We start from the raw sequence: 26,281 nt of genomic DNA on the forward strand, positions 1-26,281 counted from the left end.
TACACACCACTTTTTGGAAATGAAAGAATGTATTTGACTTGAGTTCCTGCAGAAAATACTGTGAAGACGACTGAATGTCTTTGGTGTTAATCTTCACATTTCTAGGCCCCAGGTTTCCTTGTATACTCCATTCTATCAGATTTACAAGTTGCTTCTCATTTGATATAGCATCCATATAGTAACACAGCTAGGCTCATGTTACCCCAGTGTTTCTCTCAGCATGCACAAATAGTGTGAAGGGTAGATTTAAGTCTTCAGACACACACAGTAGATACCAAAGATGCATGACCAATCACAGCTCCCAGCCAGGCATATATCCCCAAGTATTTATGGATTCGTAACTGCTCTTTGCATTCTACATGTTTATTGTGGGGGGAAATGAAGTAGCATCAAATAGGGGCAGTAAGCAATTGATTCGGAAAATGTGGAACAGTTCTTCTTCTTCTTCTTCCTTTTTTAAATGCAAGGATCACCTTCAGCTTTTCAGCCTATTTTGCTCCCTTCGCACATGCACCTTAGTGCAAGTCTTTGTTACTATACTTGTTTGTACTATGTTGATTGGCTACAGAAAGTCACATGGCATTAATCCTGTCTTGAATTCAGTTTGGTGAAGTGAAGAACCTGGCAAGGGCAGTACATACATCTTTTAAATAAATTAAATAAAGCAGGAGTTTATTACACACACACACACACACACACACATGTTAAACCTGATCTTTCAAATCCTTTTTCAAATGTATTTTGTTATAGTGGGACACATGCGAAATTATCCTTTGTGGGTAAAGTTATGCAGCCGTGTGGTGGGTTTAGCCACATAACTGCTATTAATATTCCGATCTAACTAGATGTCTTTCCCACCACTGGTTTCATTGGCTGACATCCAGGCTAAAGCAGAGCTGGCACTAAAGGGGAGGTGCAATTTTAGTTGATTTCCCCTCAGGGACGTATTTTCAGAAGGCACAATGGCTGTAGAGGGAAGAGGAACTTAATCATCCCTTCCCCTATGGTGCTGCATTAGTCTGGGTTTCAGCCATTGTGGCTAACAACCTTTGGGAATGTGTTGGTTAGGAGCTGCTTCAATTAAACAAATTTTATACTTATTTGACTATATAGTGTAGACATGCCCTTAGACTTCTCAAGTAGAACAGTTTATTCAAGTAGAACAGTTTATTCAATTTCCTCTAAATACAGTATACATAACAAAGTTGAAGGTCTGTGAGTAGTAGAGTAATATTTTTTTTGGAAAGCAAAGTGCATTTGTGCTATATCTCTAAATTGCAGCTATGCTTTTTGGTTCAAGCAGTCATGTTGCTTCTACCTCATATGGTGCTTGGCAAGTTTAACTGGGGCTTTCAATTCATCCTCAAAGCAGCAGGGTTTCTGCTGGGTTCTGTGCATGGCAACACATGTACACAATTGGCCACACCTACCTTATCTTGTTTTAGAGTTCCATGTGATTCTTTTGCCCCTTATTGACAGGGATATTGGCATGTTATGTAGAAGTACCTCAGGGTGCTCGAATCCATTATATAGCTATATCTATCTATCTATCTATCTGCTTTTTATAATCTCCTCTCCCTTTATTCATATGGAGCTCGCAAAGCATAAAACCTTCTTGGCAAACTTGTCCACACTCAAGCCCACAGCTTGAATGTGTGGGTTGTGTCAGCCTGTGAGTTGCCATCCAGCTCTGGCTAAAGAACTGCAGAGCTGTTAGCCATAGCAAGGAGGAGAGAGGGAGAGGGGGCCCATATTCACCCCTCTCTCTGGCGGCCCCTCAGAGTGAGGGAGATAATGAAGAAAATAGGGAGGGGTGGAACTGGAGGCCCCTCAGGACCTGGGGGCCTGGGTTCTGTGAACCCTTCCGCTCAATTATAGCTACATCCCTGAAGGAGGCCTCTTACAAACAGTAGGTGACAGAGGATAAAATGTAATCCTTGAATTGTAAAGGCTTCTGGGTCAGGCTTGCTCAATTACAGGTCTGACCTGCTTAGGGACTCTGCAGTTGTTGGTTACAGACTAGCTAGCTATTGCCATTTTGGCCTTTTCTGCCTTGAATTACTTCACCTCTGCCTCACTGCTTGACTACAGCTAGGATCTGACATCCTGATGCAGCGTTTGGTTTGGTATGACATCCTGATGCAGCATGTGGTATCCCTCATTTATTAACATAGGTTTGCCTTGGCACCATGGACCAAAATTTCCATCTTTTGGTTCCCATTCTACTCACTGGGCATATTTTCAGTGCAGTCCAGTGGTGCACACTTGATAAGTGCACTCTAGAAACCTACTTCTCCACAATTTATTGCACAACACCAAGACCAATCCACTCAAGGTATAAAATGTCTCTCTTAAATGTTTGTGTTTAGCTCTGGAAGTCTTCCAGTTGGAGTTAGTGGAGCAGGTTCATTTTTATATCAAGAGTATGAAATTGTGGAGTATTGGGTATGATAAGACAGAGGCTATGCCACAATACAATAGTAATTAAAGAAAAGGGGGGAAACCCAGCAGCAACTCAGGAGGCTTATCTAGAATGTACCTGAATCTAAAACCTGTAAGGTATCAGTTCACACTTTGCACTGCTTGTGTATGATCATATGTCTTTCTATTCACTCCCAGATTATAGGTGAGCTCTGTGTTTTACTCAATAGTATGCTATCCTGTGCCAAAAAGGCTGTTTACCAGCTTAGCTCATGTGGATTTTTCCCACACCCTGTTGGCAGGTGTTTCTGGCCTTGCTTCATATAGTTTGTTGTTTGTTTTTTTAAACCTCAGAGTCCGAGCGTGGCAGCTCAAAGCCAGTCAATTGTGTGCATGTGCCAGTCTGCATAGACAATACTGTACTCGACGGACCAATGGTCTGACTTGGTATAGGCTTGCTATGTTCCTATCCCATTTTTGAAACATCATGGCGAACATTTGAAAAGCAGCATTGTTGCTGATCTAAAACAGCATGTAATAATGCATGCAAACAACCAGGCTATAGGGCTAGAGAGCTACACAGAAATTTCAAACACTATCCCTATAGTTATTTGCTGGTCATATGAAGAGGCCTAATGCCACTCATTTAACAGGACTTCTGTCATTGTTGTTGTTGTTTATGCCAACAGTCCCAAGTTTGTTGCTTCTCCTCCATTCACAAAAATGGAAGCTTTAAAACCATATATGCTGCAGGATGCTGGGGGTGAGGGAACTGCAGTATTAAAAAATAGTGCATCCAAAAAGGCTCTTGGATTCTGACCCATATTTTCTGTTATCATGAGAGCTGTATTAGAGCACTTGTGCACATATCTGCTGGTTAGTGTTTAAAAAATATTTTGACCAGAATTTTCTTGTTTTCTCTGTTATTGCTTAATTATTTTCACAGTGGCAGAATTAACCTCTTTCCCTGCCACTCATTCTTCACAAAACAGCAGTGAAAGAAAAGTTACACATACATTTATAATGTAGGATGAAGCATGGGTGTGACATTTGTGTGTGTGTCTACACATGTGTGCATGTGTGGGTTTTTAAACCATAAGGTTTTCTGTAAAATATTTTTGGATCTCTGTATTTTTCAGCCCACTTTTTCAGTAGTTTGTAAAGAGTGTGTATAAAATATTTAATGAATAAATATTGTGGTTTTATTTGAGTTTTACTCCCATAATTTATATCAACTATAGATAGCAGAGAGCCAATAAAATGAATAAAAATGTTCACTAAGCTGGGTGAATCAAATATATTTCTATGCCATAGTAAAACTGTGTTGCAGGAGTATGTAGCTGGTCCTATTTAACCCATGCACAGCATTTCTCCATTGATTGTTGCTAGTATCTCCCTTGTGCTTCTTCTTAGACTATGAGCCCTGTGGGGACAGGAAACCATCTTCTATGTAAACCGCTTTCATTGAAAAGTGGTATAAAAATAGTAATTGTGGTAACTGAGAGACAAACCTTTAAAGAACAAGCCATGGGAAACCAAGCTGAGTTTCTAAATTTTTTTGCACACAGGAGGGGGGGGAAGTCCTACATGAAAATGATATCTGTTTTGGAAAACCACCATCATTTGTGAATCCAGGCAGGATGGTATAGAATACAGCCATTTGGATAAATTTATACATTTTGCTCTTCGCTAGATAACTGCAGAAACGCTGAAAGCTATAGTACATGTTACATTCAAATGTAGCAATGCCCCAATGGGTGTAAAGAAAAGCAGCTTTGGTAGGGGACTATTTTTGAACTAAGAAGCACTGGATGGGACAAGATTCTTAACGTTTTCTCACCAGCCATGTGTTTGCTTAAGGGCTGGCTCCAGGTTTGCAGAGTTGCTCTCCAGTGAGCTCTCTCCTCATAAGCCTGAGTCAGAAATAATTCTGTATGAATGCATAGATGTCTGTACACTCATACATGGGTTTGTGTGAATGACTGTAGCTGTGTTCATTTTTAAAGTGAAACTGGATACAGGCCCTTCAAATGCATTGTACAGATTGGAAGTTTTTATAACTGCTTCCCTTGTAAACACAAAAAAATATTATGCAGGTTTAACTAAGGCTTTATTCAGAAGCAACTTCATTCTTTCTCCTTCTGCTTTTTAGCCTACTTTCCAGTAGGCTTATGAGATCGCCCAGCATTCTCTGTGTGTATCCATGTCTGTCCATGTGTGTCCTCCTGCCCCACCAACTTCGCAATGCCTGGACCAATATGAACCAAATCGGGTGTAGTTGTAGGACACATGAGAATACCTCAGCAGCATAGTTTGTGATAATGTCACCTTCCCCAATCCAAGATGGTGGTTACGTGAACGTCTGAGGTGCAAGCCGGCTGATTTGTGGACTATCTAACCCAGGGATTCTCAAACGTGGGTCCTCAGGTGTTATTGGACTTCAACTCCCATAATCCCCAGCCTCAGTGGCCTTTGGTCCAATAACACCGGAGGACCCAAGTTAGAGAATCCCTGATCTAACCATTTGAACCAAATTGGGTACAGTTGCAGTGAGTGACACACAGTGACACCACAATGGCATAGTTTGTGATGATGTCATCCACATGATTCAAGATGGCAGACACGAAAACTTTGGAGGCACAAGTGGGCTGACTTGTGAACCACTTAACCAATTTGAACCAAATTTGCTATAGCTGTAGGGACACATAGGGACACCTCAATGGTGTAGATTTTGACAATGTCATCCAACCCAATTCAAGATGGCAGACATGTAAACTTTTGAGGTGCAAGTGCACTAACTTGTGGATAGTCTAACCAATTTGAATCAAATTTACTACAGCTGCATAGACACATAGGGATTCCCCAGTGGTGTAGTTTGTGATGATGTCATCCACCCCAATCTGAGATAGTGGACGTATGAACTTTGAGGCGCAAGTGCACTAACTTAAGGACTGTCTAACCAATTTGAACCAAATTTGGTACAGTTGTAGTAAGTGAGACACACAGGGACACTGCAATGGTGTAGTTTGTAATGAAGTCATCTACCCTGATCCAAGATGGCAAACACATGAACATTTGAGGTGCAAGAGATCTAACATGTTGACCTTGATTTGAACCAAATTTAGTCCAACTGTAGACACAGGAAAGTAGGCTGATTAGTTCTTATTAGAACAACTTGCTCTTTCTGACTCCACCCCCCCCCCTCTCTCTCTCCAGGATCCCCACTGGGACAAATGTCCAAACAACAAAACACAAAAGATTACTAGACAGAATACAACAGAAGTGTACTTCTGTGCAACATAGCATGTGAATTAGGGCTGTGAACAGAACTGGTTTCCACAATTCGGTTTGAATGGAATTTGAATTGGACTGCCATTTCACAAACCAGTTCGATCAAACCGACTGGCTTGTCTGTCAAACCAATTTGAACTGGTTTGAACCGGTTCACCCATAGGGAATAATGGCACCTCAAATCAGCCCATTATTCCCCATGACTAGTGCCTAGGGACACCAAAGTGGGTTGGGTGGTAGGGCATGATGGGTACTACCTACCACAAGCTGCTTCCACCAGTTTGGCCAGTCAGAAAAATGATTACTCAACCCTTTCCCTGCCACTTATCTGCTCAGAATGCCCCCTGACGCACACACTGTAAATAGTTGTAAATAGTTTAGGGAAAGGTTTGGGAAGGGAAAATAAGAGTCTCTGTTCCCAGCTGAACATAGTGTCTAGGCTCCTTATAATCTGCACATGGAGTCAGAGTGGGGAAGAGCTCTACCATCTGCTGGAGCTTTCCTAGACAGCAGGCTTTAGCGTAGGTTTACTGTGAGGCTTTACTGTGAGTTGCATATCGAATATTTAGAATGTGCCCCCAAAACCGACGCAAAAGGTAGATCTTTTTACCCCAGACACAAATCGGCTAAGTTCCAATGTGCAATGAAAAACCCAAATCATGTAGGGATTTCAACATAAATCTAGACGATATGTGAGTGCACACCTGCTCTTCTGTAGGGAACTAAAGTAAAATTGCCATCTGGGGGTGGCCCAGAGCACAGCAAATTTCACAATAGAAACAAGGAGCCACAGAGTCAAGTCTGCAAGCCCTCTGGGACAGCCAGCTTTTGCTCCAGTTTCCACATAGTACAGCTCCAGCCATCAGAAAAAGGAGGCCTGCAGCTGGAAAGTTTTGGCTACAAGGACTTTCAAGGCTGAATCCAATCCAGACTCTGAAGAACAGTCATGGCTATCCCACCCTGCTTCCAAGTAAGAACCCTTGCAGGATTTTGTTTCCAGCAACCTGAAGCCTGGGCTCTCTGGATAAGGTTAGGCCAAACCTTAGGCCTGGATAAGCAACCTGAGGGAAAACATGTGATTATCCTTTTGTACACTTTGGGCCCAACTGCAGATAATATAATCCCTTCTAGGGGACTCACAGGTGCCCAGATGAAACCATTCAGTGTGGCAAAAGGTGACTGGATAACCATCTTACCCTGTTGTGACACAATTTTTGAACAGGCCTGATTTCATTCTTATAAGCAAGAGCCTAGAGAGGCTGTGTCTGATTTTATCACACCCCTCATTTTATCACAGTATGTTCTGATCCAGCATTGTCGATGTGGAGCAATGAGTGAAGCATGTTACCATAGTTTGTATTTTAATATAAATGGGTAAAAAAGGAGGATGTGGTAATAGTTGTATATAGCCCAGAGCCACTAGGTGGCACTGTGTATGGAGCTGGAGAAGTTTGTAAAGGGAAAATAAAAGTAAGTTTCTATTTCCGCTCAACATAGTTGAGCATACTCTCTCTCTCTCTCTCTCTCTCTCTCTCTCACACACACACACACACACACACACACAGATTTTTATTTTTATTTTTAATTTAAACCCAGCAGTTGGGACTTCAGTGCACACATTTGCATGCAACGGGTACTAAGTTATTATAAGCAGTGATATTAAGGGTCCTACATGACCAATTTTTTCACTTTTCACCTAGAAGTGGATTGGACTTGCCACCCTAAAGCAGGTGTTGTGCAGAACTGCATCTCCTCAGTTTCATGGCATCGGTGGAGGTTTTAGTCTGACATTGTCCCTGTGTGAAAACCATAACATGTACCACATCAGAGCTAGACTCAACTAGCTTTCTCTCTGATCAGGTAAGTTACGTGATTATCAATTAGGGATATTTGCAGACAAACATATGCAACTTAGGGTCAGTTCAGAATGTGATCCAGCATGAACAACACTCTTCATGCAGTGGGGCATAGAAATGAGTCTTGACATTGTACCTTTCCCATCACCAAAACGTTCCAAAATCCCAGCTTTATAATAGTACCTGAAACAACAAAATTTACGTTCAACTTAGAGAAATGATGGACATATCCTGTGTAATATGCATTGGGAGTTTGCAATGAGCCATATGCTCATAATCCATATGCATATACGCCCTACTGACATGTTCGTCTACCACTTTTTTGTACTGATATATCACACATGCATAGGGTACAAACATACGTGCTAGCTCACACATGATGTACAGGAGAAACTCAACAGTTGCGGGGGTTCTGTTCCGGGCTGCAGCTGTGGATATGGAAACTGTGAATGTAGAGTCATTTGGGGCTATGGGATCGTGGGGGTTAGGTTCCCAATCAGCCAAAAAACGGTCATAAATCAGCCCATTTTCACGGGAGTGAGCTTCTTACCATGCTCTGCTACTCCCCCGAGTCATGATGTGCCCCCCAATCGACTGAAAATCGGCATCCCCCCCCCATTTTTTAACACAGACGAGAGACATTTTGTGGCTCCGTCAAAGAAAATGGTGGTCAGAAATTACTTCCGAGGTCATTTCCGGCCACTTCCAACCTGCAGATACATGAGGTTGGCATGTCCCCCACACACATACACCTTCCCCCCCCGCGTATGCTTTTTCCCGACCGCAGATACGCGAATCCGCACATATCAAATCTGCAGATAACAAGGACTACCTGTAACGAGGTCTATACAGCATACAAGCCCAAGACACAATCTACTTTGTACAGAATCTATATCCTGGGCTTCAGTGTGAATCATTCTTAAGATGGTATAGCCCCCTGGAGAACTGGTGCTACTTCACCTGGATTTTGTGACAGCATGGGTGTGTGTGTGTGTGTGTGTGTGTGTGTGTGTGTGTGTGTGTATGTGTGTGTGTGTGTGTGAAAGAGCAGCAGGAATTTCCAAAGCATTTACCTTCACTCAGTTGAGCCATTGCATCATGTTTCTTACAGACAAGAGTTTGGTTTTTGGGTTTTTTGTGTCTTTGGCACAAAAGGTCAATTTCACTCTCTAACATGTTAATAGCTCAACCCTCAAATCGATAATATCAACATTATGTCAATATCTATTATATATTTTGAAGGGTGTGTGAGTTTCTGCAAAATAAAGTCATAATTCCCCATAAGGCCAAACAATACCATTCTTAGGTTCAAGGTAATCTGGTACCCTTTAATATTGTTTATATAACCCAACACACTTTTCAAAAATACTTTTGTATTTTTAAAAAAATTCCACCATAAAATTAAAAATATGCTTTATCAAAAAAATTGTTTCTATGTGATTAACACCTATGCCATGGTACAGGTTATGAATGTTAATTTAGCATATTTTAGTGATATCATGAGAATCTCATTGGCCTTCATATTTCAAACACATGGAGGTGGATCTCACGATCAGTGAGATCTGCTTTTACCGGGAGAGTGGTTTAAGTCCACTCTCCCCCCACACGATCCCGGTGGGAGCCCTAGGCGGCTAGATCGGCCATCCACACAATTGCCAGCTCCGTGACGGAGCCAGCAGGGGCTGGGGAGCTCAGGGGCCACGCAGCCCCCAGAAGCTCCAGTATGCCCTGTATGAGTATGCAGGACTTACTGGGGAGACCCCTGGAGCCGGGAGCCGGCTTTTCGCCTCCCCTCCGGGGGGTCTCCTCATGAGTAGCTGCGCCACAGAGCCCGGCCACAGTGACTCACGATCAGAAAGCCCAGTTTTGCGGAGCACTTGCTCCGCAAACCTGGGCTAAGGGGAGGGCTAAAAAAGCAGACTAGCTGCTCGTAAGCCGCCGGGCTCGCCTGCGAGCCCGGTGGTTTACACCATCAGCCAAAATCTCCTAGCCCGATTTTGGCTGATCGTGAGAATAGCCTCCTGGTCTTCTTGTAGTGCCTTGACTGACTTACATAGGAACATGGGAAGCTGCTATATACTGAGTCAGACCAGGTCCGATGGCTCAGAACTGTCTACACAGACTGAAAGCAGCTTCTCCAGGGTTGCAGGCAGGAATCTCTCTCAGCCCATGCCAGTAAGGGAACTTGGAACCTAGATGCTCTTCCCAGAGCGGATTCATCCCTTAAGGGGAATATCTTACAGTGCTCACACATCATGACTCCCATTCATATGCAACTTGGGTGGACCCTGCTTAACTAAGGGAACAAGTCATGCTTACTATCACAAGACCAGCTCTCCTCCCATAGCATCGCTGCCACTGCTCCCCATCCTCCTTCCTCTCCATCCACCTCCACCCACTCCAGCCCCTCTTCTTCCTTTCGGTAGGACTTCTTCCTATGCACAAAGGAAAGCACTTCAGTTTGCATCCATGTAGTTTCGGTATCCATGAATTACATAGGAACATATGAAGCTGCCATATACCGAGAAAGAACATAGGTCCATCCAGCTCAGTATTTTCTACACAGACCGGCAGAGGCTTCTCCAAGGTTGCAGGGAGGAATCTCTCTCAGCCCTGTCTTGGACATGCCAGGGAGGGAATTTGGAACCAGATTCTTTTCCCAGAGTGGCTCCATCCCCTGAGGGGAATATCTTACAGTGCTCACACATCAAGTCTCCAATTCATATGCAACCAAGGTGGACCCTGCTTAGCTAAGGGGACAAGCTTGCTACCACAAGACCAGTTTGCTACCACATGACATGCTTGCTACCACAAGACCAGCTCTCCTCTCTATTCTGAACACTGAAATTCATTTTCAGTGTTTTCATCTTCATTATAAATATGTGTGCCTAATCCCGTGGTCTGCTTTCACAACCAAATATTAAAAATTCTCATCCCTCCTAGCAGCACATTTTTCTGTGTGCCTGTCATTCTTCCTGTTACCAGCAGATGGAACCAAATAGTTTTAAAAAGAGAGATTTGAGGAATCTATTTTGATTTGAACATAACAATATTGTTATCAAAAGGCATCTATTTCAAGATTACAGTGATCAGTACAGTTAACCTTTTTATCACATGGTGATTATTTGTAAAGTCACTGTAGAGGTAAGGTTGCCATTGCCAAATATCTTTCTTTCAGGTCTACTGTACCTTTTAGGAAAGAAAAGATTGTGCTGTCGAGTCAGTGTTGCTTCCTGGCGACCACAGAGCCATGTGGTTTTCTTGGTAGAATACAGGAGTGGTTTACCATTGCCATCTCCCACACAGTATGAGATGATGCCTTTGAGCACCTTCCTATATTGCTGCTGCCTGATATAGGAGTTTCCCATAACAGCTGAACAAAAAGCCAAACCATCATTCTCTCTGCAGTCCACCCCTCCTCTCCCTTGCTTGCTGTGTGGTCCATCTGGAGATTAGTTCACAACATCAGGTGAGGGAGGTGAGGGATGACAGGACCACAGAGCGCCAGTTTGGATGATACCTTACTGGCCCACATGATTAGGAAGAGAATAAACCCCTCCTGACATGTTGCTTTATCAAAAGGCTACTACACATGCTCCTAATTTTGGTTTTGGGAGCACATTTTTGTAACAAGTATGCTTTAGAGCAATATAAATATTGTATATAAATATATAAATAAAATAAAAACTTAGCAGGGGGAGAGCAAAAGTCCCTATTCAGTCTAGCATAGCATATGTCTGGTGGCAGTGGCTTCTGCTGTTGTGTGTGTGTGTGTGTGTGTGTGTGTGTGTGTCCGTGTGGGGGGGATGGTGGACATTTTTTTCATGACTTTTGTGTGTAAACTGCTTTGAGACCCTTTTGTTGAAAAGTGGAATATAAACAACAACATAAGAACAGCCCTGCTGGATCAGGCCTAAGACCAATCTAGTCCAGCATCCTGTTTCACACACTGGTCCACCAGATACTGTTGGAAGCCTACAAGCAGGAGCTGAGGGCGTGCCCTCTCTCCTGCCATTACTCCCCTGCAACTGGTACTCAGAAGCATCCTGGCCCACATCCCTCCGACTAGTAGCCATTGATAGACCTCTCCTCCATGAAATTATCCAAACCCCTCTTAAAGCCATTCAGGTTGTTGGCTGTCACCACATCTTATGGCAGAGAATTCCACAAGTTGATTATGCATTGTGTGAAAAAGTACTTCCGTTTGTTGGTCCTAGATTTCCTGGCAATCAATTTCATGGGATGACCTGTGGTTCTAGTATGATGGAAGAAGGAGAGGAATTTTTCTCCATCCACTTTCTCCACACCATGCATAATTTTATAGACCTCTATCATGTTTTCCCACAGTCATCTTTTTTCTAAACTAAAATGCCCCAGGTGTTGTAGCCTCGCCTCATACGAAAGGTGCTCTAGGCCCCTGATCATCTTGGTTGCCCTCTTCTGCACCTTTTCCAGTTCTACAATGTCCTGTAGTGGCTAGAGTGCTGGACTAGGACCAGGGAGACCCAAGTTCAAATCCCCATTAAGCCATGATACTTGCTGGGTGACTCTGGGCCAGTCACTTCTCTCTCAGCCTAACCTACTTCACAGGGTTGTTGTGAGGAGAAACTTAAGTATGTAGTACACTGCTCCGGGCTCCTTGGAGGAAGAGCAGGATATAAAATGTAACAAACAAACAAATTGTGGTGACCAGAATTGTATGCAGTACTCCAGGTGTGGCCGCACCATAGTTTTGTATACGGGCATTATGATATTAGCAGTTTTATTTTCAATCCCCTTCCTAATGATCCCTAGCATGGAATTAGCCTTTTTCACAGCTGCTGCACATTGAGTCGACACTTTCAACGAGCTGTCCACCGTGACGCTAAGATCCCTCTCCTGGTCAGTCAACAACAGTTCAGATCCCATCAGCTTATACTGGGGTTTTTCATCCCAATGTGCATCACTTTACACTTGCCAACATTGAAGTGCATTTGCCATTTTGTCACCCACTCACCCAGTTTGGAGAGATCTTTTTGGAGCTCTTCACAATCCGTTTTGGATTTCACTACCCGAAAGAGTTTGGTATCATCTGCAAATTTGGCCACCTCGCTGCTTACCCCTACTTCTAGATTATTTATGAGTACCCAGAATGTTGGGGGCAATATGCTAAATCATTGTAAACCGCTTAGAGAGCTCCGGCTACAGAGCGGTATATAAATGTAAGTGCTATTGCTATTATGAATAAATTAAAAAGCACCGGACCCAGTACAGATCCCTGGGGGACCCCACTTCTTACTTCCCTCCATTGTGAAAACTCTCCATTTATACCTACCCTCCATTTATACCTACCCTCTACCTACCCTCCTTCAACTAGTTGCCAATCCACACGTATACTTGTCCCCTTATCCCATGACTGCTAAGTGTTCCAAAGATTCTTTGATGGGGAACTTTGTTGAAAGCTTTTTGAAAGTCGTTACACAATGTCAGCTGGATTGCCTTTATCCACACACCTATTAGCACTCTCAAAGAACTCCAAAAGGTTAGAGAGACAAGATTTCCCTTTGCAGAAGCCATGCTGGTTATCCTTAGGTAGGGCTTAGGAACACAGAACATAGGAAACTGCCAAATACTGAGTTAGACCATTGGTCTATCAAGCTCAGTATTGTCTTCACAGACTGGCAGTGGCTTCTCCAAGGTTGCAGGCAGGAATCTCTCTCAGCCCTATCTTGGAGAAGCCAGAGAGAGAACTTGAAACCTTCTGCTCTTCCCAGAGTAGCTTCATCCTCTGAGGGAAATATCTTGCAGTGCTCACATATCAAGTCTCCCATTCAGATGCAACCAGGGCAGACACTGCTTAGCTATGGGGACAATTCATGCTTGCTGCCACAAGACCAGCTCTCCTGTTGTTCAAGAAGGGCTTGTTCTTCTATATGCTTTACAATTTTATCCTTGAGGATTCTTTCCATCAATTTGCCTGCAACAGACGTTAAGCTAACCAACCTGTAATTCCCCAGATCCCACCTTGATCCCTTTTTGAAAATTGGTGTTGCATTGGCTACTTTCCAGTCCTCTGGTAGAGCCCAATTATAGGACTAAGTTATATATTTTTGCAAGCAAGTCAGCAATCTCACATTTGCATTATTTAAAGACTCTTGGCTAGATGCCATCTGGCCCTGGAGATGTTAATTTTTATTTTTTCCAGACAGCTTAGAACGTCATCTCTCATCACCTCTATCTGACTGAGTTCTTTAGCCTCTGTCCCCGAGAAGCTCAGTATAGGGATCTGTCATGAAGACAGATGCAAAGAACTCATTTAGCTTTTCTGTGATCTCAATATCCTCAATCCCTTTCACTACCTCATCATACGGTCCAACCACCTCCTTGGTGGCAGATTTTCTGCTTCTGCTGTATTTAATGCAGTTTTTGTTATTCCCCTTGATGCTTTTAGCTAAATGTTCCTCAAACTCTTTTTGCTTCCTTGTTGTCTCCTTGCATTTCTTTTGTTAGTGTTTGTGTTCCTTTCTGTTCTCTTCCAGTTTCTGAAGAAAACTCTGTCTCTGATGCCTCCCTGATTTCCTTCTGCAACTCCCAGTCACTGTCAGCATTTTGATGAGGAGGGCAATAGCATGTGTCTTGTAGGATAGGAACATAGGAAACTGCCATACACTGAGTCAGACCATTGGTCTATCAAGCTCAGTATTGTCTTCACAGACTGGCAGTGGCTTCTCTAAGGTTGCAGGCAGGAATCTCTCTCAGCCCTATCTTGGACATGCCAGGGAGGGAACTTGAAACCTTCTGCACTTCCCAGAGCGGCTTCATCCCCTGAGGGGAATATCTTGCAGTGCTCACACTTCTAGTCTCCCATTCAGATGCAACCAGGGCAGACCCTGCTTAGCTATGGGGACAAGTCATGCTTGCTACCACAAGACCAGCTCTCCTCTCCAGACCATATTTTATTTCAGGCCTTGTATTGTCACCCACAGGGTTTCTGTGGAGGACTCCGGTCTTCCTAGGTTTTCTAGCTTGTGAGATTCTATCCTTTCTTTCATATACAGTGCTACTCCATCCCCAATTCACTCCTCTCTGTCCCTTCTATAGAGTTTATACCATTTCACATTGGTTCTCACTGTTCCATGTTTCTGTTATGCCCACGATATCTGTTTCCATTAGCAACTAAGCACTCAGGCCACGGAGGCATGGTCCGGCACTTGGGGAGGGTAGTCCTCCCCCCCTGCCGCCGCTCTCCCCCCTCCGGCGGTGGACTTTCCAAAAACGTTCTTGGGGCGGCAGAGTTCCTCCCTGCTGCCCCTGCCCCCGTCGTTGTCTGCAAAGGGTTAAAGTAGGAAAAGCTGGTGGCGCACATGTGCCCTTTGCAGCACGCACTTATTTCCGCCGCTGGCGCGCGCTGCATATGTAACACACATGTGCCAGCGGCAGAGACGAGCGTGTGTGCCACGAAGGGCACATACGTGCCGCCAGCTTTTTCTGCTTTAACCCTTTGCAGACGACGGGGGCAGGGGCAGCAGGGAGGAACTCTGCCGCCCCAAGAACGTTTTTGGAAAGTCCAGCACCGGAGAGGGAAGGGTGGTGGTGGCGGCGGTAAAGTACTACCGCCCCACCTTAAAGACACCCCCCCCCCCGCTGGACCACCAGAATTCCGGACCGGTCCGGAGGCCTTTTCTATGGCCCCAGACCGGTCCGTGCACACTACTACTCAGGCTTGCCCATCTTGGCTCAGAGGCTGGCACTGGCATATAAGCATCTATAGGCAGATTCTCTTACCTAGTGTGTGATGTCTGTCTTTTGGCCATTTGATCTCATTGACAAGCTAGCACATCTTTCTCTCGCTTTTTATCTGGTTCTACACGGTCCCCTTCTGGTTTATCTGAAGCATTTACACCCTCACACCTTAAGGAATGGCATTTGCTGAACCAGATACCTCCCAGCTCCTTCTGGCTATCCCCCCGCCCCCAGGCATCATTTTAAAAGCTGCTCTGAGATCTTTTTTTATTTCAAGTGCCAGCAGTCTGTTTCCATCTTGGTTCAAGTGGAGATTGTCCCTTTTTTATAGGCCTGTCTTGTCCCAGAATGTATCCCAGGGCCTAACAAATCTAAACCCTCCCATTGAGACCCCACATCTCTGCCTGTGTCGCTGGCCCTGCATGTGAACAGGTAGCATTTCTGAGAATGCTACCTTGGGGGTCCTGGGTGGTGTTTTACTCTTCTCCCTTATGCAGTTGCCTGTGCCTCCCAAAACGATGTCCCCCAACCCTCAGGGAAATAGTTTCAGAAGGCACAGTAGGCTACAGAGGGAAGGTAAGATTGTTGAAAACTGGTATGATGGGAAATGTCAACACAGTGTTAGTCTTGATGTCAGCCACTTATTTAAACCAGCGATCGAATTTAACAGTGCTACAGAAATAAATCTTGCTTAGTGGTGTGTGACACAAAGACTGTAAAATATTTGCAATTTAGAAAGCTAAGAAAAATCTGCTGGAAATGAGTAATACATATTGCTCATTGTGTATTCCTGTTTTTAAAGCAACACATATGGAGGAGGATACAAATCCTCCCTTGTAGGGTGCTAGAAAGGAGAAGGGCCTGAACCAGCCATCTATGATGAGGTTTTAACACCCTTCTCCAGCATGTAGGCTTCCAGTGGCATCTGGTGGGGCACTGTGTGAAACAGGATGCTGGACTAGATGGGCCTTGGGACTGATCCATCAGGGCTGTTCTTATGTTCCCATTATTGTTAGACACCACCATAATATGCAAATAGGGCTGACACATGAAGACCCCAACATGTCTCGTTTGGCTCTCCAGATTAGGACTCTGAGGAAGAACATGTTAATAGAATGTGACATTAACACTGCTGGTGTTTAGAAGATATACACTTTTATTTTGAATTTGCATCATAAGTAAGATTCAAAATCCATTCTCAAATTCAGTGTTCCAAACAGCTGCTGGAATCCATCCCACATTTAAAAAAATGAGGGCAAGCTAAATTTTTAGCACCAGTACAAGCCAAAACTCATATTTCATATAATTTTCCAAGAGGAATTTTAGAGACGATTTTCAAATGCATTATGCAAATTTATATGGCTTTTAATCAAGAAGTGATTACATATTTGAACTTTTCTCTTTTTGAACATGCTCATTTGTCAATACCTATAGAATAAGAGTTTTATTTATTGGTTGCGATACCATGCTGGTTGTGATGCCAGCATGGCCAGAAAAATATATCACAGCATTAGGTAAGAACCCTTTAGTAAATAGATATAAAATCAGTTACAAGAATTTTTTTTTAAAAGCACCAATTTTGATTAAAATTTGCAAGAGGAAACAGAACTTTAGCATACACTTCAACCATACTACTTAAAAGTATTGCTAGCATAGATTCAGCTTTAACAATCTAGACCGATAACGTTAAAGGCATATGGTTATTATTCATTTAGTTTTCAACTGCAAATGTAATTTTTAATGGTTTGACATTGCAATTACTAGCCAAGATGCACTTCTGCAATATGAGTACATTTATCATGTTTGTTAAAGATCTTCCACAGCTTATTTTCCCATTGGACGGACTTAAATCCCATGGGACGAAGTGAGCGCCAATGGGACCAAGTAATCTAGATGATGTAATTTACAAATTAGATTTTTCTTTTGAAAGAAGACTGGATGAAGTCTGAGTATAGGTATGAACACAATCCTAAAAACAAAGACAAAATAATTAAAAACACACACACCAGGAATAAGTTGTCCTTTTAAGAGTATTTTCTTAAATGTCTCTGTATTATTGTATTTTTAAAATAAGGGGTTATCCTTAAATACCATGTTGGAAAATTTTAAAAAAAATGTGGCATTTAGGAAGAAGTTTTCTAACATAATTCAACTATTAAAGCTTTTAAGTCATCACACAAATGTTGGTCTGTCTTCCAAAATATTTGCTTTTCAAAGGAGAATTCAGCATGATGTTGGCTCTTTTGATAGGGGCATATTTTCACTGAATTTGACTTACAAAAATATCAAAGCTGGAACAATTTGATTAATGGTCAAACTAACTACCTATCCAGTGTGGATAGTAACAGTATCTGATACTATACAGTTCTAGATGCTAAGAGACTGTAGATGTACAGAATAACAGACACACTCTTCCCATTGTCTATTTCTTATCTATAGCACTTTACACCCTAACCACTCTATGGCCACCTGTCTTATATTCTCATACCTTTTTGCCTCCTTTAGCATTGTATTTGTCCAGGAGAGCTTGAATGCGTGCACCATAATCAGGATGAACATCAGTAAAGTTTTTCACCTAGAATGGCAAAGGAAATTGAGGAATGAGTAGTTAATTACTGCTATCTCCTCTCTTCTTTCAAAAGATACCTTTTGCTACCAATACAGATTCAAAATTCCATCAAATCCAGCCTTCATTCCTAATAGCTGAGTATGAAGCAATAATTGTTTCTAATTTGCCCCATTCTACTGTAGGATTTTTCAGTCTGTTTTCTGAGGCAGTACAAAGCTGAACATTATTTGATGTGCACTTAACTTTTCACTGAAAACACTTGGAGGTAGGTATGGGCACAGCATCAGTTAGTGGAGGTATAACTCAAGTTGTACTTTTGAGGGGAATGCTATTGCTTCTGTATGCTGAATAAAAGCAATATTGAAGTTTATTTTTTAAAAGATAATTACATAGAAGTAATTCTCACCCTTCACTGCCAAGACGTTCCACTTACCCCGGTATAATTCCCTAATATACTGAACTTCCTGTGGCCTCAGTATGGAAACAAAACCGGACCATTCTAAAAAAAGGTAGTAGGTTCTCCATACAAGCCACTACCACTGAGTACCCCAAGGTATGCAGAAGTATATTATTTTGTAGATTCAAAGACAAGGAAGTTTAACACTTCTAAAAACATGCTAAAGAATGCTGACAGTATTAGTGACAAGAAAAAAAAAAGGTTGGCCTGCTTGATACTTATCTCACAGTACTGAGGGTGGTCATTATGGCAGGAGGGATGCAGGCCATGAGGGATGTGGGATATACATATACCGTATTTTATGGACTGTAAGACGCACTTTTTTCCTTGAAAAATATCCACCAAAATTCAGGTGCGTCTTATACTCGTAACTGCGTCTTATACTCGTAAGCCTGCCCAACAGGTTCGAGGAGGGGGTGCTATCCCCCAGCAAAGCCTGTACCGATGCTAAAGGAGGGGGCTGGGGGTGACCCTCTATTAACCCCGTGCCACCTGGGGACTGCCGCTCCAGCTCACCCTCCACTGCTTGGGCCATGGACTCCTCTTCCTCCCCGATCGTGCAAGTTTTACATCACCACCAGCAACACCATCGTTATCAGCTCTCCCTCCTGTTTTACTTTCTGCAAACATGTTCAGCTGCCTTTCTGCAAACATGTTCAGCTGAAGAAAGTGCAAAGAAGTAGGAGAGCCGAAGTGGTGGCCTCTCCCTCCTCTGGAAGTTCATATGACCCCTGCCCGCCCACCCCAAGTATGTGCATTCTGGTGAGAAGAAGGAAAGCTCGAAAACAAAAGAGGTTGTTTGTTTTTTTTAAATAGGGTCAGAAGCGAGGTTGAAGAGAAAACAAGGAGTGGAGTAGGAGCAATTGAAAGAGGACTTATCTGAGGCAAGAAGAAAGGAGAACAAACTGAAGCAAGGCTGAGAGTCCTTTCCTGGAGCTAGCAGGACTTTTCGGTACAGTTTTGATAACAGTTTAATATGTTAAAACTCTGAAAAACTGGATTAAAATTAAGTTGCGTCTTATAGTCTATAAAATACGGGTATATGTATCTTAAGATGGCAAGAACTAGAAGGCAGCAGAATCTGTACAGCACCAGAATCTTTACAGTCAGCCTATTGTGCCTCCTAAAATACAGCACTGAGTAAAAGTACAGAGAAGCATCTTTCAGACATCCAGTATTTGTTGATAAGTCATATTTTGTCCATTTCATGTTGTATTTGCTTATACCATAAGACAGGATTTGGTCTTTATCTTCTAAAATGAATGTAGGAAGTAGACATTCTTATGTAAGAGTATAGTTCAGAGATCAGCTAATAAAGTAAGTTACCACTTACCGCTCTCTTCTGGATGAAAAGCTGAGCATCCTTAAGATGGCCAGCTATGTTCTCACAAAGCCTTTTGCGTTCATCCTCCTTCAGGACTTTGGTATAGAAGTCTCGTACCTGTAGAAGTGTTGAATACAAACTTTTTTTGGAGTATTTCTTATATTGCCTAACAATTTAGAAGTTTTCTAAATAAAAACTATGGTCCTGAGAGAGGCAGAAGAGAGAATCTTATTGGTTATCTAAGCACCTGTCATTATCCCAGCAGAGACAGGGATTTAGCCATCCCTGGAAAAAGTATCTCAGATTTACAATTTGGGAAATTTTATGTGCTTTTAGATACTAGCCTTATGGTTGAAAAGGCTAGAATACAGTTCCTGGTCTACCCTGCTCTTGTAAAAGAATTGTCATGGAGTCACCAGTAGGGGAAATATGACACTACTGAGACAACTGATAAGTGGGAAAATGGGGGAAGCCACAGCTAAGCAACTGCAAAATAAAGAACCAGTCTACCTGCTTTCAAGGCAGGACCATGACAGATGTCTCAAGGGAAAGCCGATGGTAAATTTATCCCATTTTACAAGTCAATTTATAGATTCATTCCATTTCCAAGATTACATAGCTGAGTATTTCTGCTCTGCTTACTTGAGACACATTGTCCTCATTTTCACTGTTGAAGCGCTGCACATCACCCGAAATAAATGTGCGACTCTCTTTCAAATGGGGTTGATCCGCAGGGCCAGTAAAACTATTTGGATAATAGTTTGGGGCACCACCTAAAAAAAATCATCAACTTGTACATCAATTTGTCCATCTTTAGCAGATGCAACCTTCCACCCACATTTAGGTAAAGGTTCTTGGTAAAAACTCACAAGGCATTTCTGTGTGCTTAATGGGCTCCAAATCAGACAATGTTGCCATTACACTCAACTACTTATCTTTATAAAAATGCCAGCGATTTATTGCAGTGAACATTTCTCAAAGAAATCAGTCATTTTAAATGCTCTGTGAAAACAGTTAACCAAATTGCTGCACTCCAAGTCTATTATTTTTGTTTCCAATTCCCAAATTAATCACAACTTTATTGTGGTTTTTGTATACAGCACCATCCATGTGCATAGTCCTTTCTAATGGGGGGTGGGGTGGAAGCCCCATCCAAAAAGCTCACAATCTAGAGAAACAAGGGAGACTGCTGTCCACATCCGTCCACATTTTTTCCAAACACATACATACTTCAGGCTTAGTGACCAACAAAAAATACAAGGACTACTAGGTTGGGCCAAAAACGTCATGGAAAAAAGAGGAGAGATTTAAAGGCAATACAGGTGGCATCAGGAGGGATTTTCAGATGCAGTTCCAAACATAAGGAGCAGCAAAGGAAATAGGATGAAATGAAGGAGCAAGACCTCTTCAGACACTGTGGGTGGTGGAGCTGAATATACAAGGCCACAGGCTGAGATGTGTCAAGATATAAGCAGAATGAGGCAAAATCCATGGATGATTTTGAAGGAAGACACAAAAAGCTTAGGCAGAATCCAGGTGTAGTTAGGAAGCAGATGGAGAGATTTAAAGAGGCGTGTAATACGTTCTGAGCAATAAGAGAGGTGGATTACTTTTTACAGCACAATGCTGAATAGAGATGAGGAGACTGAGCTGGGATAGTGATCAACCAGAGTCAAAATGGCTATAGTAACTGAGGTGAGAAATGGCCAGAGCAATGACCAAAACTTTTGCTAAGGGCATAGAGAGGAAGGGGCTGTATTTTTGTAATACTGAAAAGGGAGAAGCAACATGATTTCATAACAAACTTAATGCGGAGAGAGAGAGAGAGAGCTAAGCCACATGCCTGATTCAGCGCTGTCAATAGACAACAAGAGCAAACAAGGAAAAAGTGGCTTGGGAGAAAAAAATGAACATAATGAGCTTCAGATGGCAATGAATGATCCAAGCAGAATTTTGAGAGAGGCACAGAGAGGTGTGAAATTGGCTAGAGGAAGAAGTTTCTGGAGTGGAGAGATGGAGCTGGGTTCATCAGTGTATATAAGTGTACTGAAAGCTATGGGATGTAATGGGATCACTCAGGAACAGTGCCGATTCCTTGTTTTTCTTGAAACTCTTTCGATACATGCATGATCTCTAATGTACCATTGTGTGAAGCAAGATGCTGACTAGATAGGCCTTGGGCCTAATCCAGCAGGGCTGTCTTATGCATGTCCTTCCTGAACAACAACAACAACAACAACAACAACATACCAGCACTGAATACTCCAGTGAGACATAGCAAAATGTTAAAGAAAAGTCAGCTACCTACATACATCCTAGGAGCCTAGGATTTTGAGCACCAAAGCTTATTATACAGGTTCTTGGAAGCAAAATCAATAGCACAGCACTAGATGTAATTATAATGCAATCACCATAATGCAGTAGAGTAGGCATAAATACCAATATGATTGTTTACATTATAATCATGATTCATGTATTAATTATTTTCTATTAACATAGCAATACACTTTGGATAAAACTATTTTACACTTCTATATGGCTAAGAGGTAATTTTGTTTCAGAAGGACCAAAAAGAAAACGGTATGTGTGTGTGTATTTTCCATTAATTACTTCTTAACATAATGAAATGAGAGTGAAGATTTAAAATAGTCCAATTATGTTGCAACTGTAGATGAAAATTCTTAAAGCTATCAAGGGGCTTTTAAAACTACTTCTAAAAGACATCTCACAATTACCTTGGTTCTCACCCATACACATAAATCCATCTCTCTGATAGTTGGACACTCGAGTTCGATAGGGACAATTTACAGGAATCTGAAGGTAGTTTGGTCCCAGACGGTGTCTGTGAGTATCTGGATAGGAGAAGAGACGGCCCTAGAATGAAACATGGAAGAGGCAAATGTGAGGGTGGGTGATTTTTCTTTTGTGTTGGTGATTGCTACCCAGATTTCCTGTGCTGAAGAGTTTTAGTAGTGGCAACACCTATTGTTTTCAAATGGCAGCTATGAGGAAATAATATAAGAACAGAGCAGACAAAACTATCTAAACCCATCATTTTGTTTCTGTGGAAGTCAGAGAAATTATCAGGAACATGAATCTGACTGCCCTTCTCAAGTGCTACTAAGTTCCCTTCCATAGAAATTTATGACCTGCTTTGTGACTGTATACCCCACTGAAAGCTGTTGTGTAAATTACCTGCTTGTTTTGATTAAAGAGCTTAGCATTAAAGAAGTTGCTATCATTGCCTATAGTAACTTGGATAGACACCAAACTCTACACAGCACAATCACATGTAACCACAAGTCATGCACTTTCTCTGGATCCTGCTTTTCTGAACACCATTTCCAATGGCTAAATATTTTAGATTTTTTTAAAAAATAAAGTGTTTCCAATAGTTAAAGGGGTTGAAGCAGCAATACAATACATGAATATTAAGAAAATAAGAACAGCCTTGCTGAATCAGGCCCAAGTCTAGCATTTGGTTTCCCACAGTGGCCGATCAGATGCCTCTGGGAAGCCCACAGGCAAGAGGTGAAAGCATGCCCTGTCTCCTGCTACTCTCTCTCATGCCCTCTCATATGCTCTTGAATACCTGCAACTGGTATTCAGAGGCATCCTGCCTCTGAGCCTGGAGGTTGCTTATAGTCATCAAGATTACTAGGCACTGATAAACCTATCCTTGAATTTGTATCAGCCCTTCTAAAGCCATTCAAGCTAGCAGCCATCACCACATTCTCTGGCAGAAAATGCCATTGATTAATTATGTGCTGTGTGAAAATATACTACCTTTTGTAAGTCCTGAATTTCCTGGCAATCAGTTTCAAGTGATCACCCCTGGTTCAGATGTTGTTAGAAAGGGAGAAACATTTCTCCCTATCTACTCTCTCCACATCACCATAAGTGGCACAGCAGGGAAATGCTTGACTAACAAGCAGAAGGTTGCCAGTTTGAATCCGCGCTGATACTGCATTGGGCAGCAGTGATATAGGAAGATGCTGAAAGGCATCATCTCATATTGCACGGGAGGAAGCAATGGTAAACCTCTCCTGTATTCTACCAAAGAAAACCACAGGGCTCTGTGGGCGCCAGGAGTTGAAATCAACTCAATGGCACACTTTACTCTCTCCACATCATGCATTGTTTTACAGACCTTTATCGTGGCTCCTCTCTGTCGCCTTTTTCCTAAAACTAAAAAGTTCCAGAAGTTGTAGCCTTGCCTCATAAGGAAGATGCTCTAGGCTCTGATTTTTTTGGTTGCCTCCTTCTGCACCTTTTCCAGTTCTATAATGCCACACACCAGGTCAACACTTTCAACGAGCTATCCACCATGAACCCAAGATCCCTCTCCTGGTGAGTCACTGACATGTGTATCACTTTACACTTACTTGCACCAAACCACATTTGCCATTTTGTTGCCCACTCACAATCTGTTTTGGATTTCACTACCTTGAATAGTTTTGTGTCATCTCCAGCCTCAGAGGCAAGATGCCTCCAAATACCAGTTACAGGGGATCAACAGAAGCAGAGAGGGCATGCCCCTACCTCTTGCTTGTGGGTTTCTCAGAGGTATCTGGTGGGCCACTGAGGGAAACAGGATGCTGGACTAGATTGGCCTTCGGCCTGATTTAGCAGGGCTATTCTTATGTTCTTATCCGCAAATCTGGCCATCTTGCTGCTTAACTTCTAGATCATTTATGAATAAGTTAAAAAGCACAGGTCCCAGTACAGATCCCTGGGGGACCCCACTTCTTACTTCAATTGTGAAAACTGTCAATTAATTCCTACCCTCTGTTTCCTATCCTCTAACCAGTTACCAATTCACAATGAAACCTGTCCTCTTATCTTCAGAGTACTAAATTTTCTCAAGAGCCTTTGATGAAGAACTTTACACAAGACAGATGTTAAACTAATGGGCCTGTAATTTCCTGGATCCCTTTCTGAAAATCAGTGTTACACTGGCTACTTTCTAGTCCTCTGGTACTGTAGGGACAAGTTACATATTTTTGCTGGGAGATGAGCAATTTCATATTTAAGTTTTTTTAAGAACTCTTGGGGGATGCCATCTGGCCCTGGCTATTTGTTAATTTTTCAAGACAGTTTAGATAATCTCTCTTTGCATCTTTTTGATTCAATTTTTCAGCCTCTATCCCTGAGAAGCTCAGTTCAGGAGTGGGTGTATGCTCAGTATCCTCTGCTGTGAAGACAGATGCAAGGAACTCATTTAACTTCTCTGCAATCTCCATATGCTCAATATTCCCTTCCACTCCATCATATAACTGTCTCCCTGGCACATTTCCTGATTTTGATGTATTTAAACAAGTTTTTATTATCCCCTTAACGCTTTTAGCTATATGTTCCTCAAATTCTGTATTGTGTCACTTATTGTCCCATTGCATTTCTTTTGCCAGAGTGTGTTCTCCTTTCTGTTCTCTTCATTTGGGCAGGACTTCCATTTTCTGAAGGAAGTCTTCTTGTCTTTTATAGCTTCATTGACTATACTTGTTACCAGGTCCTGATTGCCACTCAGGATTAATTCCAAGGTGGCTTTATATCTGGTTGGTTCCATGATCAAGTGCTCTGTCATTTAGCATATATAGAAATTTGGCCTCTTTGTTATTACCTGAATGTGAATTTACTCAGTCTATGTGGGGTAATTGAAGTCACCCATTTTTACAGCTCTGTATCTCTTTGATGCCTCCCTGATTTCCTTGTCCAACTCCAGGACACCCTCAGCATTTTCATCAGGAGGATGACAGCATGTCCCTACTAATACATTTCCTTTCAGGACTTGTATTTATCTCCCACAACTTTCTGTGGAAGACTCAGGTCCCTCTAGGTCATCTAGTTTGTTAGAATCTCTCCCTTCTTTAACATGCAGTGCTGCTCCATCCACCTCCCCTAGAGTCCATCCTATACCGTTTATATCCAGGGAAAACAGTGTCTCAGTCATTTTCATTTCCGTTATGCCCACTATATCTATTCTTTCATTAGCAATCAAGAATTCCAGCTCGCCCATATTAGCTCAGAGGCTTCTGGCATTGGCACATAGTCACAGAATCCCTTATGGGGCATCAGTATGTGCTATCCTCTCTTGTGATCATTTGACCAGCTATCATGTCCTTTCTTCTGCTCTTTTCCTGGTTCTACTTTGTCCCCTTCTGGATTATCTAAAACATTGTCACATTCAGACCTTAAGGGATGAAGTTTGTCGAACCAGATACTGTCAGCTCCTGTCAGCTATTTAACAGGTATCATTTTAAAAGCTTCTGTGTGAATTTTTGATTTTAAGTGCCAGCAGTCTTGTTCCATCCCTTTTGTACAGGCTTGACTTGTCCCAAAACATTTCCTAGGATGTAATAGCCTATCTAGATGCCATGTGATGTCTGCAACCTTTGCAGCAGATAGACAAGTTGGCATGCAGACCTATCTCTCTATGCCCTGAATAATCCAATCACCCGCTATTAGGAGACTCCCATATTGTTGTTCTAAACTAGAAGTGTTGGGGTAATAATGCAATGATGATGTAGAGCTGGAGTTTGAAACATTATGTACATTTCATGCCTCATATCAATGAGGCACACAGATTTTAAAAAGCTACAGGACTTGTCCAAAAACCAACAATATATTGTTGAACTCAGACA

General features: G+C 42.3%; 1 protein-coding gene across 5 annotated transcripts in view; it reads right to left on the minus strand.

Moving 5' to 3' along the window:
• Window positions 1-16,423: 16,423 nt before the first annotated feature.
• The window catches only part of CAT (catalase), a 63,098-nt gene continuing 53,240 nt past the window's right edge, over window positions 16,424-26,281 (minus strand). For all 5 annotated transcript variants that reach the window (XM_053255294.1, XM_053255305.1, XM_053255315.1 and 2 more), the window contains 5 exons: window positions 22,376-22,514; window positions 20,283-20,413; window positions 19,650-19,757; window positions 17,779-17,865; window positions 16,424-17,259 (listed from right to left, as the gene is read on the minus strand). In XM_053255294.1, the coding sequence (XP_053111269.1) occupies window positions 17,194-17,259; window positions 17,779-17,865; window positions 19,650-19,757; window positions 20,283-20,413; window positions 22,376-22,514 (531 nt within the window). In that variant the 3' untranslated portion in view covers window positions 16,424-17,193. The remainder of the gene's footprint in view (window positions 17,260-17,778; window positions 17,866-19,649; window positions 19,758-20,282; window positions 20,414-22,375; window positions 22,515-26,281) is intronic.

The sequence above is a fragment of the Hemicordylus capensis genome, chromosome 1, assembly GCF_027244095.1.
Source record: "Hemicordylus capensis ecotype Gifberg chromosome 1, rHemCap1.1.pri, whole genome shotgun sequence".
In the NCBI taxonomy this organism is placed as follows: Eukaryota; Metazoa; Chordata; class Lepidosauria; order Squamata; family Cordylidae; genus Hemicordylus; species Hemicordylus capensis.